Source organism: Gymnoscopelus braueri, assembly GCF_963280865.1.
Source record: "Gymnoscopelus braueri genome assembly, chromosome: 15".
Taxonomy (NCBI): domain Eukaryota; kingdom Metazoa; phylum Chordata; class Actinopteri; order Myctophiformes; family Myctophidae; genus Gymnoscopelus; species Gymnoscopelus braueri.
The window spans coordinates 18,210,454-18,228,303 of NC_137620.1; the positions used below are offsets into that span (position 1 = coordinate 18,210,454).

General features: G+C 47.2%; 1 protein-coding gene across 2 annotated transcripts; it reads right to left on the reverse strand.

The window, feature by feature from the left end:
* Positions 1 to 1,052: 1,052 nt before the first annotated feature.
* znf219 (zinc finger protein 219) lies at positions 1,053 to 16,277 on the reverse strand. Of its 2 annotated transcripts, none has more exons than XM_080451382.1 (4): positions 16,191 to 16,277; positions 12,395 to 14,876; positions 11,948 to 12,040; positions 1,053 to 7,406 (listed from the first exon to the last, which is right to left on the reverse strand). In XM_080451382.1, the coding sequence occupies exons 2-4, from the start codon at positions 14,871 to 14,873 to the stop codon at positions 6,091 to 6,093; spliced, it is 3,888 nt and encodes a 1,295-aa protein (XP_080307508.1). In that variant the 5' UTR covers positions 14,874 to 14,876; positions 16,191 to 16,277; the 3' UTR covers positions 1,053 to 6,090. The 2 variants fall into 2 exon arrangements, with proteins under 2 accessions (XP_080307508.1, XP_080307507.1); XM_080451381.1 differs by having other exon boundaries at positions 11,894 to 12,040.
* Positions 16,278 to 17,850: the final 1,573 nt, after the last annotated feature.

Genomic DNA, 17,850 nt, shown 5'->3' on the forward strand with positions numbered 1-17,850 from the left:
AACATCACACTGATAAGAACCAGTATGCACGCTCAGGTCGGGGCCAAAAGAACCCGACCGCTCATTAGATGCAATGTAAAAATGGTCACAGCCTCATGTGTAAAAATGCATCCCATCAAACTTTCAGATGCTGTTTTCCTCCCAGTATAGAGGAAGAAGGTTTAGGATGGATGTTTACTGTGATCTCTGCCTCTTGAAATATATACCTTGGTTTATGTTGTGTCAACTTGTGTGTAAACAATTATAGCGATTCTCAAAGCAGTTGTCCCCCAAACCCCACCTCCAGTCGCAGAGGGAGCGCTCTATGATCACGGCACCAGAGCCTGCTTGATCACGCAGCTGTATCCCCTCAAAACTGATTCATACTCCGCCGTGCGAAGGTGTTGAGTGCAGAGAACGGCAGAGAATAGCAGACTTCCAAGCTCACAGCGGTCGCATCTGCGACACGTTGTGAGTGTGTATGTCAGCTGTTCTCGGTGCACAATACCGTTGCGGGGTGAAGTACATAGGCTATGTCTCGCCAGGAGCGTCTCACCAGCCAACACACTTACACACGTTGTTGGTTAACAAGAAATCCGTCTATAGTACTGTCCTCTGCTGTTGAGCACCAAAGCCCTTCTGCTCAAACTCGAGCAGAAGTGCATTGGACTTAATCCTTACATTAATATGTATTTGCCCGCAGACCCCCATCTGAAAAGATTTTGTGCCAGTGACCCTTATACAACATTTGTTAAAATGTTTGAATTTTCAAGATGTCCCGAAAAGTAACGGAAACAACTGCAACCGCAGCGAAGGCGCATTTTCACTCGGTAGAAGAACCAGCCTTAGAAGCATACCCTAAGTCCAGCCAAAACCTCATTCACTTGAATGGAGCGTAAACGCCTCTGCCGCCAGCAGGAGGTGAAATAGTGACATCTGCTGGGCCACTAATGGGAACTGCAGGTAATTTCGTTCTTCTGTGAGCTTCAATTTCAAGAGCTCTCCCTTGCCGCCTCGCCTGTTTGTTGAACACCTGAAAACCTTGTGTGTTAATTAACTCGAGACTCAAGTCATTTCCTTTGTTTATTTATTTCTAATGTGTGTTTTTTTTTAATCTGTCCACAAAGTCATATTAGTTCACTAGTATGTTAGATCAGTTTCCCTCACTGCAATAGCAGTCAACTACACAAGAGCCCAAACCCAGCTTGACCCCCTTCACCTTACAGGTACATTATTATTGTAGGACAACCAGCATGTGACCAGTACACTATCTACCAGTGTGTCTTCCCACTCGGTTGTAGTCTTGTCCATTTGGCGAAAAAATATCGGACCCCAAATCAGGAGAATAATAAGGTGCAAACATTGGAAAGACGTGCGACTTAACCACTTTAAGCCTGATTAATGCTATGTCGCACGAACGGTGTCGCACAGTGAAAACAGCTGATCTGCAAGCTCACAGCGTGTCGCAATGTGACGCTTTGTGAGCTTCTAGATCAGCTATTTTTTAATAGCAGTGGTTAATGAGGGTAATCATCAGCTACCGGGGTAATGTGTTTTTCCTTTTTTGGAAAGTCGTTTTCTTCCTCTCAGTGCAAAATGTCTGAAGATTGAGTTTGAATCACTGGCTGCCTGTTTACATTCAAGAGACTTTGAGAATTTGACAGGTGTCATTGGACATCTAAGAGTGATTGGCAGGCCATTTTTTAGTCCCATCTGCCAATGGGAGAAGGAGTGGGAGGGGCCACAGCTGCAGGTTTGTGCTCTCACTTAAAAAAACAAAACAACACAATGTCTCTAGTGCTATCTGTACAACATTCAACAACACATTTCTCTTGTTTTTTTTGTTTGTTTTTTGTTGGTTTTCTCCATAATGCCAAAAAAAAAACAATAATTATCATTATAAGAGCATTTTTCCATCTCAACGGCATCGAACGAACGTCACACAAACTGAAATAAAACTCTAATAAAGGCCTCAATACTAGATAGTACATGTCACCGTTAAGTGGTGCTGGGGACAGGGACGTTTGACGGATGAGTGACGTAAGAGCATAGGGGAGAGAGAGAGAGAGAGTGGGGGGGTGGAGAGACGGAGGGAGAGGGAGGGAAGGTATGGAGCAAGGGATGAAGAGGGAAGTGTGCATGAGAGAGAGAAAGAGGGAGAGAGAGAGGCCAATTAACCCATTAAGACCTGAGGCCGCTTCTAAAAATGCCTTCTAAATCAGCAGTTCTCAAACTTTTTTCGTGTTAAGGACCCCCAAAATGATATGTAGTCGGCCGCGCGGACCTCCAGCTGCAAATGTTTTGTGCCAGTGACCCCCCCAGAAGAGAAGATTTGTGTTTAAAATTTCAAAATGATTCAACATTTTTCAAACATGTTCAATATAATCAAAAATAGCAATTTTTTGAGAACCTCTGTTCTAAATCCTAAGAGTTTCTGGAAAATAGCAGATGTACAAGTTCACAGCGCGTCACTTCGTGCCATGCTCGGAGCTTGTACATCTGCTATTTTGTATTAATATTTTGGATATTGAACGTGTTTGAAAAATGTAACATATATATGTATATATATATATGCTTTCCCGGTTTTAATGGGTTAAGATGGAGAAAGAAGGGAGAAGCCGAGAGGAGAACGAAGGATAGAATAGAGAGGACAGGTGAATTAATTGTCTCGTTAAGTTTTAGTGTCATCAGGGACATGTTTTGGCACCTTACAAGATTAAGAGTTTAAGTATAATTCAGTCTTTGACCAGGACTTTGGTTTAACACGGGTTAGGGTTAAGGCCCATAGATTTCTAACCCCACGCTACAAGGAATTCAGTGTGTGTCCAGGGCTCAAGCCTCTAGCTACAGTATGCTAGAATGTAAGAAGGACTTGAGACCTTGTTCAAGGCCAGTGGCCTCAATAAGAGAGAGATTGGGGATGTTGTGGTATAGTTGGCATAAAACTGCTCTCCTCACAATTGAGATGGGGACGTTATGATGGGTGGAGGATAGTCTCGCGAGCCAGACTGTAGCCTGTAGCCTCCCACAAATTTCAAATGCTTCCGTCATACAGTCTGGAGCACAGAAGCTCTGAAAATGGAGGATAAAGCGGATCTTCCCCGCTTCTGTTTCGTATTTACAGTCGCGCAAAATTTGTCCTAATATACATCGAAATCATCCAAGCATAATTTAGCTTGCTGCTTATCAGAAATGGAAATTCTAAAACAAAATGTAAGGATATTTTTAAATATATTTTCGTGAACCGAAATGATGAACAGATGACAGCTTCCTGTCTCGGGACTCGGGAGGTGTAGTTCCAGATTCTGTATAGCATTCGGAGATTGTGGAATAGTTGTCTGGCTATGCGAGACTAGGTGGAGGAGGACATAGGGAGGAGGAGGACATGGTGAACAGAGAACAAACGGAAGGACTGAGAGAGAGAGAGAGAGAGAGAGAGAGAGAGAGAGAGAGAGAGAGAGAGAGAGAGAGGGAGAGAGAGAGAGGGAGAGAGAGATGAAGATATAGGCTAAGTGCTTTTGGTGAGTTTTACAAAATACACCAGGAAGTGCTTGAGACAGAAGGCACGGTGGTGTTACTGTTGACAGTAGTTGTTACGCAGACACCACTAACGGACTTTTCACAAAAAAAGAAAATAATAAAAACAACAACTCATAAGGTGCTCTAAAGGAACTGAAACACATGAATGCACATTAAGGAAATACAAAAGGCAGCGGTTCCCAATCATTGGTTAATTAACCCCCATCGAGAGAATGTGTAGGCTGAGGAGATGTTAACCGATCCAGATAATGTGGTGGTGCGAGATTTTTTACCGATAATGCTTTGAAAGCTTTTAAAACGCGTCACAGTGCATCGTTGTGCCGTTATTATGTTCAGTGTTTTGTGGCAGTAGATTAGGGTGATGATGATGACATGTAGGACTTGAGACAAACAACTTTCTTGATTAATTGCTTTTGATTAGGTCGATGATTGGGGTCAAAGAATGGGATTGAAACCACGGCTTGACACTCAACAGGACAACAAGAAACAACAGAAAGTGACACAATCTCAATTGAAAAAAGTTTGGTCTATCAAGTCAAAAACAAAAACAAAAGACGACTACTTTGGGAACTCAAAACCTTGCACAGTGCTCCGAACAGACATTCCAACTAGTCTTATAGCTCACAGACATTATTTAGAATCATTACCTATATTCATAATAACCTTTATCCGTAAACCTCTTGAAATTAAAGTCAACATAAAAAGGTATTTTTTTATGATTATTTTCTTTTCTCTCTTTCTTTCTTTACAAAAGCTACACTTATTCTACTGGGATGTCTATGGATTTGTTAGTGTTTTAATGCTTACTCCTACCATTGTCCTTTTCTTTTCACAAAAAAAAGAGCAGAGTATGATCTACTCATCTAAAAAGACGCCATACCCCAAGAGTACAATTTCTTGTTTCTTGTATTTTTTGTATTTTTTTAGTTTTTCCTTTATTTTTTATTATTTATTATTATTTTGTATTATTATTGTTATCATTATTATCATGGTCCCACCCAGCAGGGGGCACTATTTCCTGTTCCATCTTCTTCCTTGTGTCTTCTCTCTTTGCTTTTAAAGTAAAATTAGATTGATTGTGTTTTATTTTCTTGTTTTATCTTCTTTTAGCATCAGCCGGCGCACCCCGCCATCGCTGCTGTAAACACTGCATTTTCAACTACAACGTCCTTCCCTCCCGACCCCCATTTTGCGTCATTACATTTTAACTTCTACTATTTTCTTGCTAGCTTCTCTTCAAGTTACAGTAAGAACAAGCAGCCTTGCTGCCTGCGTCGAGGACTTTTACAGCCTTTACTATTCACAACACCCTAAAACCATTTTCGACAAATATACTTATATCTTTTTTTAAACTGTGTTCTTAGATAAAATGACCTAACAGAGTGTCCATATGCAAGCATACGCAAACTAGAGACCCCCTTGGCAAAATACATACAGGCACTACCTGAAAACAGGGGAGAAAAAAAAGTGTTACAAACGTCTCTGTTACAAACTTTCTCTTATCTTCTAGTTACACATGTTCAGACTAACAAGGCAGTGATTTACAGTATAGGGTATCATTGTCAGGAGCACGCTCTCTGGAACGGTTGCTTTTATCATGCTTTTTTAGAGACCAGAGGCTTAAGATTCACATCTTCAATCTTTCTCTGGACAATAACCATCCTCTGAGGTTTTCATATCCATGTCCAAAGCAAAAAGTCCAAAGCTTAGAACGGCATCTTACATCCACTGTCCCCTGCGTTCCAGTGAGAAGGACGTCTCTTCACAGCTGGCGTTGACTAGATCCAGACATCTAAAATTATAGTAGTGTGTGGGATATACATTTTTGTGTGTTTCTGCGTGATTAAATGCTTGGTGCTCGTGGAATGAAGGGAGGTCTGTTCCTTATCTTTAGTAGGCTCCCTCTTATCGGTCATTTACTGGCAGCGGGCAAAGAGATGGTCATCTGAAAAATCACGACAACTAGCCCTCTTGGGTTGGAGAGGAAGTGGAAAATAAAAACGGGGGTTACAGAGAGAAGAAGGCCTCAAAGATTCAGAAGAGCTGGGTTTCTGGTGCTGTTTCGTGGAGGACGTTCATGAGGGGTAATTGACACTTGAGGCAATGAAATAGAAGTTGATTAGTATTATGTGAATTACTCCTCTGTATGAGTATAACTTTGATCCCTATGCCCTAAAATATGAAAAGATCAACAGTCTTGGCAGATGACCACAGACAATAAGCTCTGTGCATGAACTGTAGTCCCGGGTTTCCAGAAAGCGCCATACAGTACCTGTTTCCTGTTCCGGTTCATTTGATTGGCTCTGCAGTAGATTTGAACCGGAAACACATGTGAAGGTGTCATGTGTGTTTCCGGTTCAAATCTGCTACCAAGCCAATCAAACATGGATTATGGTAAACTGAAGCAGAACAGGAAACAGGTATAACACCTTCTGGAAACCCCGGAACTACAGATATGCACAGAGCAGAAGAGGATGGAGAGGGGAACTATTCACTTAACCTTTGACCTGTCCAACAACGCTTCCTCAATCTCTCTGTCACCTCCTTCCGACCTCCTCCTCCTCAACAAGCTCAGTCTGCCAGGAGTCTGTCCTCCTCCATCGCCATGTGGTCAGAGCTGAGGGCTGGCGACAGAGAGAGGGGCATCCTCAGACCCTCCTCCAGACTGCCGTTCTCTCCCGTCATCTCCAAATCCTCTTCCTGCTCTTCTATTTCCTCCTCCTCCTCCTCCTCTTCCTCCTCCTCCTCTTCCTCCTCCTCCTCTTCCTCCTCTGCTTCCTCGTCCTCATCCATCTTGGCCCCCGGCGCCAGACCGCCTCTCGTGTTCGCGGCCAAAGCCACCGGGTTGGAGTTACCGCGGTGGTTAAAGTTGCGCTCCCGCTGCTCTCCCGCGTCTTGCAAGAGGCCGTTGAGGGTCTGGTTTCTACCGGAGGCCCATTCGCCGAGGGGCACCTGGTCCTCGGACTGAGTGACGTACCTCCACACGGCCAGGGGGTCCGGCTCGGCGACGTCGGCACGTAGCTGGGGGGGCTTCAGGGGAGCGTCGTCGTCCAGAGCGACCGAGGAGCCCCGCTTGCGTCGGGACTTACTGGTGTGGTTTACCTGGAGGTGCATGGCCATCAGCTCTGGCGAGGAGGTGCGGAAGGGGCAGAACAGACACTGGCTTAGGGTGACGCCCGCCATGCCTTCCCCTACGCCGGCGCTGGCGCCGCCCACTCCGCCGCCGCCTGCACCCGCGACGTCGGCAGCGCTCGTGGCTCCGTCCTCCTCTGGCCCGCCGAGTCCCGGGGAGGGGCGACGGGAGAGGTCCAGCGGTTCGAACCCGCCCGCTTGGGTCGACGCCGGGGCGGAACCTTCGTTGGCGCTCCCGTTCGAAGGCTGCACCATGCGGCTGGTCGTGAGCGGCTTGCGCCGGGACACTTTGGGGGCCTTCGGCGGCGGAGACTCCCTGATCCAGCCCCCTTCCATTCCGCCCTGCTGGTAGAGCGCTCCCATCACCCCGGACAGATACCTGTACTGGGTCTCCAGGTCCACGTCCCGCAGGGCGGCCAGGGCCTTCTGGTCGGGAAGGCCCAGGAGCCAGGGCTGCTGGCCGTGCCTGGAGAGCGGAGAGTCCGTGGGGCCTCGGCTGACGGGGCCGTGGGTGAGCATCTGGGAGCGACGCTGCTTGGCCGGACCGTCTCCGCCGCGCGGCGCAGCCCCGGACACCAGGCTGTTGATGGCCGACGTGAGACTGGTGGAGGAGGTGGTGGAGGAGGAGGAGGAGGATGAAGAGGAGGCCGACAGGGCGTTGCGTTGCTCCCTGTGGTGTCTCTGGAGGTGGTACTTCAGCGAGCCCGACTGTGTGCCGGCGTAGTCACAGTGGGGGCACTTGTAGGGTCTCTCGCCTGTGGACAATGACAGAGAGGAGGGGATTGAAATGGGAGGTCTGAACAATTATAACATAATGAAGCTTCCTTCATGCATTCTGCACTTTCTGTTCTAAAAGTGTTACTGCTGGACGCCGGTGGATGAAACCTGCTGCCTCATTATACAATCCTTCTATCCTACTATAAAATAAAGAAAAGTTCCTATTATTTCTTTTACACAGCTCTTATATTACATGATTTTTTATAATAATCTATGAGATTTTTAATGGGAAAAAAATCTTCATGACCCAGGGGGGGTTTTGATAGTAGCATGCTGCTCAGGGCTACACACACGCGCGCGCGCGCACAGACACACACACAAAACGTGACGGAGAGCTGGCTCCACGGTGCAAAGTCATAAAGGACTTTGATTTAAATGCATAGCAAGTAGCACAGCCAGCAAGGTTGGGCCATATAGACTTGGTGCATCAATATAATCCTGTGTTGTTGTTCATTTATGTATATGAGGTCTATAAAGCGCAGAAGCTTTAATTACAAATGGTGTCATCAGTAGTGTCGGCAAGAACCCGCAGTAGCACTCTAGTCTATAGTGACATATACAGTTATGTGGCCATTCAGTTTTCTTTTTTCAGTGGGTTTGTCACTCTGATATGGGCATTGATGTTTGGTATATGCAGGAACTGACAAAAGCTGATTTAAAAATGTTCCCAATTTCTTTTTTTACACAAATCTTCTCTTCTGGGGGTCCCTGAAACAAAACATTTTCAGATGGGGGTCTGCGGCCATATATTTCAATTTGGGGGTCCTTAGCACGAAAAAGTTTGAGAATTACTGATTTAGAAGGCATTTGTAGAATCGGCCTCAGGTCTTAATGGGTTAAGCTGTTAATTAGCATTTTTGCCACAGCCTATGGCATCTGTAATCACTGTTAGAGTTCTCAACGGGCCTGAAAATTTAAAAAAAAATGCCCGAAAACCCCAAAAACCCGAAAAAGTGTCATTGAGTGCTTAATGTCCTCAAAGTCAAACATCCAACAAGCTTTGAACTGAGCAGATTGGACCTTCCGTTCCAGAGATAATGGCATTTTTGCCAGTTTTTCTTTAATAACACGGGCTCGGAAGGTCGGACGGTGACAAACTAGACACCTGAGTAAAGTTCACTTTGAGCTGCATCCAACGCATCCACTGCCATTTCCGTCAGCCTTACTGTTTTTTAGAGGCAATTTTATTTTTTGGGGGTAATAGATTCTCTTTTTTCCCCTTTTTTTTATAGGCTCGGCTCGGCCCGAAAACATCGGATTTGGTCGGGTAGGGTCGGGTTCAGGCAGAATTTGAGAACTCTAATCACTGTTGTGGACCCCAGGTCTGCACATAAGGATGCGCACATCCCCGGGTACTGACTAGTTAGATTGAATACTGAAAATTACAATATATGCAAACTCATTTTGTAAGTGTATGTACAGTATTTCTACAATAATAAAAAAATATTACTATACAGTTATTTTACCAGACAAATAGCACAATGTTATTGTCACTGGCCACTTTTCTAACCCATGACACAGGAGGAGGGATGCATACGGTAAATGAATAAATACAAATTGACTAGTTAAAGACTAAAACAATTCAGCAGATGAACCATAACCAAAGAGCAGCTTAAACATACTTGTAGCACATTATACTTAAGGGAATGCAGTTGCACATGTATAAAGCCAGATGGCAGTGTTTCATCATTAATTTTGCCAAGATAAAGGGAACAAACACCAGATTTGGAGCAACAACAGTAACTACTGAATAATATATTTTGCTTGTGCGTGAGGCATAAATTAATCTTATCAACAAAAGAAATTACAAAAGCAAACATGAGACTGGAACAGAGCCTCCATTCATACAGAGGTTCTTTTAAATAAGAGAGATATCTGTCCCAATTTGGCTTTGTAGCTGAAAGGGGGATAATGGTAATAATGGAACAGACATCTCGAGGGGCTACGATATTCTTAATATCCTCAAGAGAACGGTCATATCAAGGGACTGGCGTTATTTAGTGCCTCCATTTAAATTACTCAGCTCTTTTTTACCCCCTTTTTTTATTTTTCCTTTTCTTTTTTGTGATTAACCCATTAAGACCTGAGGCTGATTCTACAAATGCATTCTAAATCAGTAGTTCTCAAACATTTTCATGCCAAGGACCCCCAAAATGATATGTTTTTTACCGCGGACCCCCATCTGAAAAATCATTGTGCCAGGGACCCCCAGAAGAGTAAAAAATGTCGATACATTTCCAATTTTTTTCAAATATTCAAAAAGATAGCAGATGCACAAACTCGCAGCACGGCACAAAGTGACGCGCTGTGAGCTTGTATATCTGCTGTTTTTGAGAACCACTGTTCTAAATCCTAAGAGTTTTCTGAAAAACTGATACTGAACAGATGCTCTCCCCCGGTGTTAATGGGTTAATCACTCAATCGGAGTGTGTGAACGCTTCAGGGCCTTTAAAAAACAGAAAGGAAAAAAGGTACAGTTGGTTTACGGAGAATAACGTGAACGCTCTGAGGTGGTGGGGAGCTTATATAGACAAGCACTTATGATGTTACACTGAGCAGGATCCACGCGACGCCTCCTGGGCTTTGCCTCGTTGGATGATGATCTGCTCTACTTACAGTGTGTTTCACCGTGTGCACAAAAAGAACCACCAGAGTCTAGTGGAAGCCTGTCAAAAAACGCACAGGGGCTATTATTCAGTGTGTTGTTTTTTTTTCTCTATGAAAGGCACTTTTATTACGGATAATTAGCAAAGATTTATGATGAGTCCCACTGTCAAAAATCTTAGCGAAACGGATCACTCATTAAGAGAGAGAGTGTGAGAGTTTGTTTCTAAATTTAAACAAAAGTCCTACGCACATTGCACCTGTCACCAGAAATAAGCTAGATTTCCATGATAGGTGTCTCTGTAATCTGCATGCGTTCTCTTGATTGGTCATTGCCATCAGGACGTCATCGCGTCAGTATGTGGCCAGTGCCGTAACGAACGTGCCCAGGAAGTAAATAGTATTTTCATCCACGCTAAAGAGAGTTATCGCGGAAAAACAGATGTATCTCAAAGTAAGTAAAAATGTTCACCTTGAGTATCTTTGGTCTACAAATCTTTCCTTTAATGTTGCTGAGCTAAAATCCACATGGTTGTCTGCATGTATCTGTTCTTCATTAGTTTACATCGTTTTACACGCTATGCACGTTAGTTCTGTTCTGTAATCAACGCCAAAGCAGGGGTGCGCAGAGTGGTCCAATTGTATCACGCTATCTTTTTAGGTGTAATCAATGTATTTTCCCATGGAATTCAGTCAAACACTCCAACTGGTACATCCGGTAATATTTAATAATTTCCTTATGTTTGATACATTATCTTATCACATATGAAAACAATGTAAAACAGTTGCTTGAATGAAATATAATTGATTTAAGCTGAAAACGATTTGTTTAATGCAGTTTTTAGCAGTGTTACATTTGTAACTCATGCTGTTACAGTTAGGTCTCATATGCGCGTACAATGCTAAAATCAATGTTACAATGTTAAAATCGGAACAGTGTCCACTTTCCGTTTAATATCTCACGGCCTGTTATAAGATAAGTGGTTTATGATAGCGGACATGTGTAGAGCCTCTGCTCGAAAATATTACATATGTAGGTGAAAAGATTGCAAAAGAATGAAAAGTGAAGAACGTTACAATTGAGGCGGCTAATATAGAAACTGTTTTGCTGGTTTGAATCCCTGGGTTAGCTGGGAAAACGAAAAAGAAAGTGGCTCACGTATTGTCGAGATGTCCCTGAGCAAGGCACATACAGTGGAGTCCTGACGTCCCCCTGGGCACGGAAGTAATTTTTCTATTGAAAATCCCATAGGGAAATCTTATATATTGCGTCCAATAAGTCACACAAATCAGCCCTGCGATTCTGTCAGGTATGTGACATTGTGTCATTTATGATATCGAATGTACGATGTACTTTGGATAAATTAGTACTTTTTCACCGTCAGCTGATTTATTGAATTGTTTATTTATTTAACACAGTATATATATGATGCGAACTAATATGACCTTATGGGATTTTCAGTAGAAAAAATAATTACTAAACTACTTCCCTGGCTACATTAAAGCTGCAAGCCGGAACTTATTTGAATAAATAAAATGTTATTTTAACAAGTCTGTACGGTAAAGTATGTCGTTAACTAGTACATCTGTAGTGGTTGGAGGTGGTCCTAGTAGTAGTACTGCATGAAGCTCCTGTCTTCCTTGCCTACTGTAAATCGCTCTGGATTAAGAGCGTCTGCTAAATGCCAAAATTGTAAATTGTAAGCTTATATGGATAATATCTCCCCTGGCCAAAGTGGGGATTGCCTCTTGACTGGAGTGCTAGAAATTTGGTCTCGATCGTGCGGGAGAACTGGGTTCAAATTTCGGCTATTAGTACATTTTAAGTATTTTTGGTTGGAGGTTAACGTCAGGCTCTCACCTGTGTGAACTCTCAGGTGCACTTTGAGATGGTGTGAGGAGCGGAAGGCTTTACCGCAGTAGGGGCAATCTTTAACCCCGGAGCCACGCACGCGCTCCCTGCCGGGAGCCGAAGGTCCAGAGGTCACCGCCGTCAAGCCGTTTTCGCCTGCGGGAGGACAGAAGGAGGTCAGATGAGTGCAGGAAGACTTGAAAGACTGTGAAGAGATCAACAATGGATTGTTTTGCCTCCCGATAATGCGATAAACGACACGGAAGACGTAGTAGACCTGCTCACATTCACAATAACTGGACTTAGATTGTAAATGGATGATGTTTCAGAGAGGATACACGATAACCTATCATGTTGATAATGTGTATAACACTATCAATACTAAGCTGTATCCAATATAATACATTACATCAAAACTATACCATATACTTCTATAGAATATATAGAATATATATCTACATGTAAAGCAATAAATTAAATGACAACCAAGCCAAGTTGATGCAACTCTACCTTGGAAAGTTGAGATGATGGAGTGAAACTGTGCAGCCTGTTGCGTCGTTCCGCCTCCGAGCAGTTTGGCCTCCTGCCTCCCCTCGCCTCCTCCGCCGCCGCCGGTCCTCCCTCCTCCCGCTCCGCTACGACTGGCGCCCGCGCTCTCCTCCTCGCCGCCGCCGCCTCCTCCTTTGTGCCCGGGCCTCTGGATGTGCACGCGGGCGTGCACCACCACCTGCTGCAGGCTGCGGAACAGCTTCCCGCAGTCGGGGCACTCCCACGGCCCTCCTCCGCCGCCTCCGGTCCCGGCGCCTCCTCCGGAGATGGCGGCCTCCTCCCGGGGGTCCAGCGCTCCGAGGTAGGCCCTGACCTGGTCGGCCTCCCCGATCACCGAGCCTCGTCCCGGGCCTCGCTGGCCCTGCGGATGGCCTCTCTGCTGCTGGGACCTCTGCTGCTGCTGCTGTTGCTGCCGCTGCTGCTGCTGCTGATGTTGCGCCTGCTGAGCGGCCACCAGGCTGCGAGCCACCAGCTGCCACATGGCAGCCTGGTCCCCTCCGTCTGCTAGAGATGATGTCATGTCGCCTCCTCTACTGCCTCCTCCTCCTCCTCCTCTTCCTGGGTCTCCGGACCCCCCACCACCGCCACCACTATTTCCCATTTCTGCCACCTGAGCCACTGCCTGCAGTCTCTCCATACAGCTGGCTCCTCCACCGTCACTAGGCAGCCCCAGGTAGCCCAGTATGGCTGCTTTGCTGGGTCCCAGCCCTCCTCGGCTTCCGGAGTCCCGCTCTGACCTTCCTCGGCCGCCTCTCCCCCCTCCTCCTCCTCCTCCTCCTCCCCCCCGCTGGGCCAGAAGGAGGCTGGAGTAGAGGGCGTTGAGGGACTGATTGCTGACGGAGCCTTTGGCCAGCTGGTCGGCCCCCGCCGGGCCCCCTAGGGCCCCCACCAGCCCGGCCTTCAGCCCCAGCTTGTTGAGGTGGACCTTCATGTGGTTCTTGAGGAACCACGGCTCCTTGAAGCCGCGGCCGCACACCTGACACTTGTGGTCGAGCGAGTCCTTGTGCTTGCGCATGTGGCCCTTGAGGAACCACGACTGGGTGAAGCGCTGGCCGCAAACTTCGCACCGGAACGCGGGCAGGGACTGAGCCGCGGCGCCGACCGCTGCCGCCGCCGCAGGCGCCGCGGTGGCCAGCTGAGGCGTGGCGGGGATGGGCGTGGGCGTGGGCGTGGGCGCCGGGGTGGGGACGGGGGTGTCGGGGGCCGCGGCGACCACGACCGGCCGGGAGGCGTAGGCGGGCGGCAGGTGGGGGGCGTCGGGCGAGGGGTGGCACTCCTGCAGGTGGGACGCCAGGCGCTCCTCCTGGCTGGCCGAGAAGGGGCACAGCGTGCACTTGTAGGGGTTGTGGAGGATGCGCACGTGCCGCGCCAGCTCCGAGGCGGTGCGGAACTTCCCTTTGCAGGCGTGGCAGCGGAACGCGGGCGCGGCGATGGCGGAGACGGCCTCGCCCGTGCTGGGAGCCCCCGAGGTGGGATAGGGAGACGTCCGGGACACGCGGTCCTCCGTCAGAGGAGGGGTCAGAGGGTTGCTCTCGTCCAGTAGGAAAGTCTGATGCTGGTTCCCCCCGTCTCCCTCCTCCTCGTCCTCTCTCAGATGCTGCTGGATGAGTGACACCGGCAGCGGACGCTGGTTCTGGTTCAGGTCCTTGCGGTTCTGCTGGACCTTGAGGTGCTGCGGCGGGGGCAGCGCCGCCGCCCGGTACAGCGCCGAGGCACGCCGGTCCCGGTCCAAGCTGTGGGCGCGCGCGTGGAGCGACAGGATGCTCTGGAAGCGGAAGCGCTTCCCGCACACGTGACAGGGGAACCTGAGGGCGGGGCCGCCGCCGCCGCCCGAGGGGGCCCCGCCTCCTCCTCCTCCTATGCCGCCGCCGGGCGTCGCCCCGGCGACCGTGTCCTTCTGGAACAGCTGCAGGTCCAGCTCGTCGTTGCAGCCGCCGCTCGGCCCCGAGGCGAGGGCCAGCTCCAGGGCGCCGAACCCCAGCAGCGGGGCCGGCGGCGTGGCCGTGGCCGGGGGGGAGCTGTCCGGGCCCGGGGGGCTGCGGCCGGCCTCCGGGAGCCCCCCTCCTCCTCCTGGGAACAGGGCCACGGCGGGGACGGGAGAGGAAGGAGGGACCCCGTCGTCCAGCTCTTCTTCCCCCTCGTCCTCGTCATCGTCGTCGTCGCGGCGGCGGCTGTCGGTGCCGCGGCGGGGGTCCCGGCGGACGGGGAAGGGGGAGAGGGGGAAGTAAGGGGCGGCGGGGTCGGGGCTGCGAGGGGAGGACGGGTCGGGGCTGTGCAGGGGCGGAGCCACGGGGCTGACGGGCAGGGAGAGGTGGTGGTGGTGGGCGGGGGGAGAGGAGGGGGAGGGGCCCAGGGGGCTGTGGTCCAGGGAGGGCAGGGTGGGGGGGGACGGGGACCGCTCACACGACAGAGCCAACACACACTCCGGTGGAGAATCCATGCTCTGGGTGAGAACACGAGAGAGAGAGAGAGAGAGAGAGAGAGAGAGAGAGAGAGAGAGAGAGAGAGAGAGAGAGAGAGAGCGAGAGAGAGAGAGAGAGAGAGAAAGAGAGAGAGAGAAAAAGGAAAGGAGAGGAAATAAGGCATTGTACGAACAAGTAGGCTTAAATGCATGACATTCTGAGCTGTGACGTGACCTTGACCATAACTGGACTTAAAAGCCAGTCATGAGCAAAGGAAGTTACCTAATCTCCGACTATAAAAAAAAGGATGTGTGTGTGTGTGCGTGCGTGCGTGTGCGCGCGTGTGTGTGTAATACTAGACGCACAAGAAAGGGGCGTGTGTCTGTGACGCTATGCCATTTAAGTAATAATACACGAGAGGGAGTGCTGTGCTGTATTGCGGTTATGGGTATGCCAGCGCTGTGGCCGCAGGTACGAGGACACAGAGTTTGAGTGCTGTGTAAGATCGCTGTTTTTTCTCAACCTCTGGTCCGGGGGCCCATCAGGGGTCTGTAGAGAGTGTAAAAATTGAACAATTTTTTATCTTTGTGACCCGATCTACACGTCTCAGTGTTAAAGGGATAGTTCACCCCCAAAAATATATTTTTTTCTATTGATTAGTCACCCCATGGAGACTTGAATTCATGGATATTTTTTAGTTTTTGTCGCATTCCTAAGCCAATAATTTGATGACCAGTGGACCGGTAGGCAGCGGTTCCCGTAGGAGATACAAAGGAGACTCTTTGTGTCTCCTACTGGAACCGCTGCCTACCGGTCCGCTGGTCATCAAATTATTGGCTTAGGAATGCGACAAAAACCTAAAAATATCCATGAATTCAAGTCTCCATGCCTTGATTGATTGATTGATTGATTGATTGATTGATTGATTGATTGATTGATTGATTGATTGATTGATTGATTGATTGATTGATTGACATTTTTATTAGGCAATAATGTAAAACAACACAGTTACATTTATAATACTTTCGTCTAAAAGGTCCGACCAAAAGAGTCCTTGCGGACTTGTTTCCGTTGGGGTCCCATGCGGTGACTAATCGATAGTGAACTATCCCTTTAAGTCTGAGAGTGTACACATGGAACCAAATGGACCCCCATGGTGGTCCCTGGACCCGACCGCTGAGAACCAGGGATGTAGATCAGCTTACTGTTTCATATTATAACAGGTCAGAGTTCACATAGTGTAGTTTGGAAGCACTCAGAGTGTGGCTTCTTCAGAGGCGGAACTGTTTTGCATGATGTTATGGTGACTGAAGTGTGTAATGTTGTGTTAAGTGTGTAATGGCAGTGTGACTCACCAGCAGTGTGTGTGATGCTATGCCATTCTTCAGTATAGTGGCTGGGGAGGGACACACTTCTGTGGCTGTCTCCTCCTTTTGTCCTCTGGGGGGAAACAAACAGGCATCACAATTGGAAAAAAGACGATCGGGAACATTTTAGCCAGTGGTGGAAAAAGTACTAACATTTTTACCTTGAGTAAAAGTATCAATACTGCAATATAAAAAATACTCTGTTACAAGTAAAAGTCCGGAATTAAAAATGTACTTGAGTAAAAGAACAAAAGCTAAATTTACTTAAAGTACCAAAAGTAGAAAGTGCCCATTATGCAGAATGTCCCATTTCACAAGTTTTCAATGTCAAAAAATCTTTTGAAAATAGCAGACGCATTGTGAGCATCACATCGCATCGCGACGCATTGTGAGCTTGTAGATCGGCTATTTTCAAATGGCCAAAATGTATATAGGGCTGAATTGGTTAATGTATGTTTTGTAATAATAATCCAAATCTACAAAGTAACCAGTAACTAAAGTTTTCAAATAATTGTAGTGGAGTAAAAGTACAATATTTGCCTCAATATTTGAGTAGAAGTAAAAGTACTGAAAACTGGAAATACTCCATTTTTGGCCCATTACATTCTGGGCCAAAAACGACTACAAATATCTTTTTAGCGGGTGTCTTTTAAGCTGGTGAATTTTTAAACTCCGTCTCCCAAAGAAATGTCTGTGCTTATGTGCTTGAGAGCTTCAGGCAGTACTACTTGCCGGCCAGTAGGTGCCCTACCAGACACAAGGGTCAGAATTTCTCAATGGCAGAGTAGGGAGAAGGATCCAAGTCTTCTAGAGCAGTGGTTCTCAACCTGTGGGTCGGTAACCCCATCAGATTTTTTTTGTTTGGGGGGGGGACCCCAGATGATAGTGAAGTGACAATTTAAGGACTTTTAAAGACCTTTTTAATACCCCAAGAAAAGAAAAAGACCAAATACTGCATCAAAAGCATAATCATCAAACTATATTATACTAAATAAGAAAGAAAAACCGGTGCGCTTCCTCGGGATGCCTTCTTAGTTTAGGCAGTGGGTGCTCAGCTATGTATACAACTCAAATCAAAAACCACCTATAAGTGGAAAAAGCGGCACTCCAAAGTAAATACTGCAAGACAGTGGCTCAGATGTAGTTTCTCATTTTATTGCGAGCAAGCTACTGTAACGCGTTTCGGCCGCAGCCTTCCTCAGAGCAGATTAAAAAGTAAAAACTTTTTAAGTCAAACAAAATGTTCAAATATGATTATTTTGAGGGGTCACGGCCTTGGCCGCACACACTTAACTTAACACTTATTATGGACGCAGAGAATGAAAACCCTGTTTCGGCAGCCAACCTTTTTCAGGGTGATACCCTGAAAAAGGCAGTTTGATGTCTCTGGAAGACTACGGTACTTGTATTAACATACTCTACCTCCATACTGAATAGAATAAGTGCCAGATTGCAGCTTTAACGAGCTTCAAGCAAGGTTCTTTCTCTTTCCAAATGAATTCATCACGTATATTCTATCACCAATGCAAATGGGGGCGATTGAATACACATTCAGCATTTCCCCTGGTTAATGTGCATGTAAATCAGTATGTAGTACAAATTGAAAGGTTATTTGATCGTTGTTTTGCCTCTCGGATGCGTAGGTGTG

What these genes read in the sequence shown, in the direction of transcription:
- znf219 (XM_080451381.1), bottom strand. Translation starts at nt 14,873, where the DNA reads ATGGATTCTCCACCGGAGTGTGTGTTGGCTCTGTCGTGTGAGCGGTCC. An exon ending in CATCATCTCAACTTTCCAAG is followed by an intron (nt 12,041 to 12,394) that starts GTAGAGTTGCAT and finishes GTCCTCCCGCAG; the next exon opens with GCGAAAACGGCTTGACGGCG. An exon ending in GCACCTGAGAGTTCACACAG is followed by an intron (nt 7,407 to 11,893) that starts GTGAGAGCCTGA and finishes CATTGTCCACAG; the next exon opens with GCGAGAGACCCTACAAGTGC.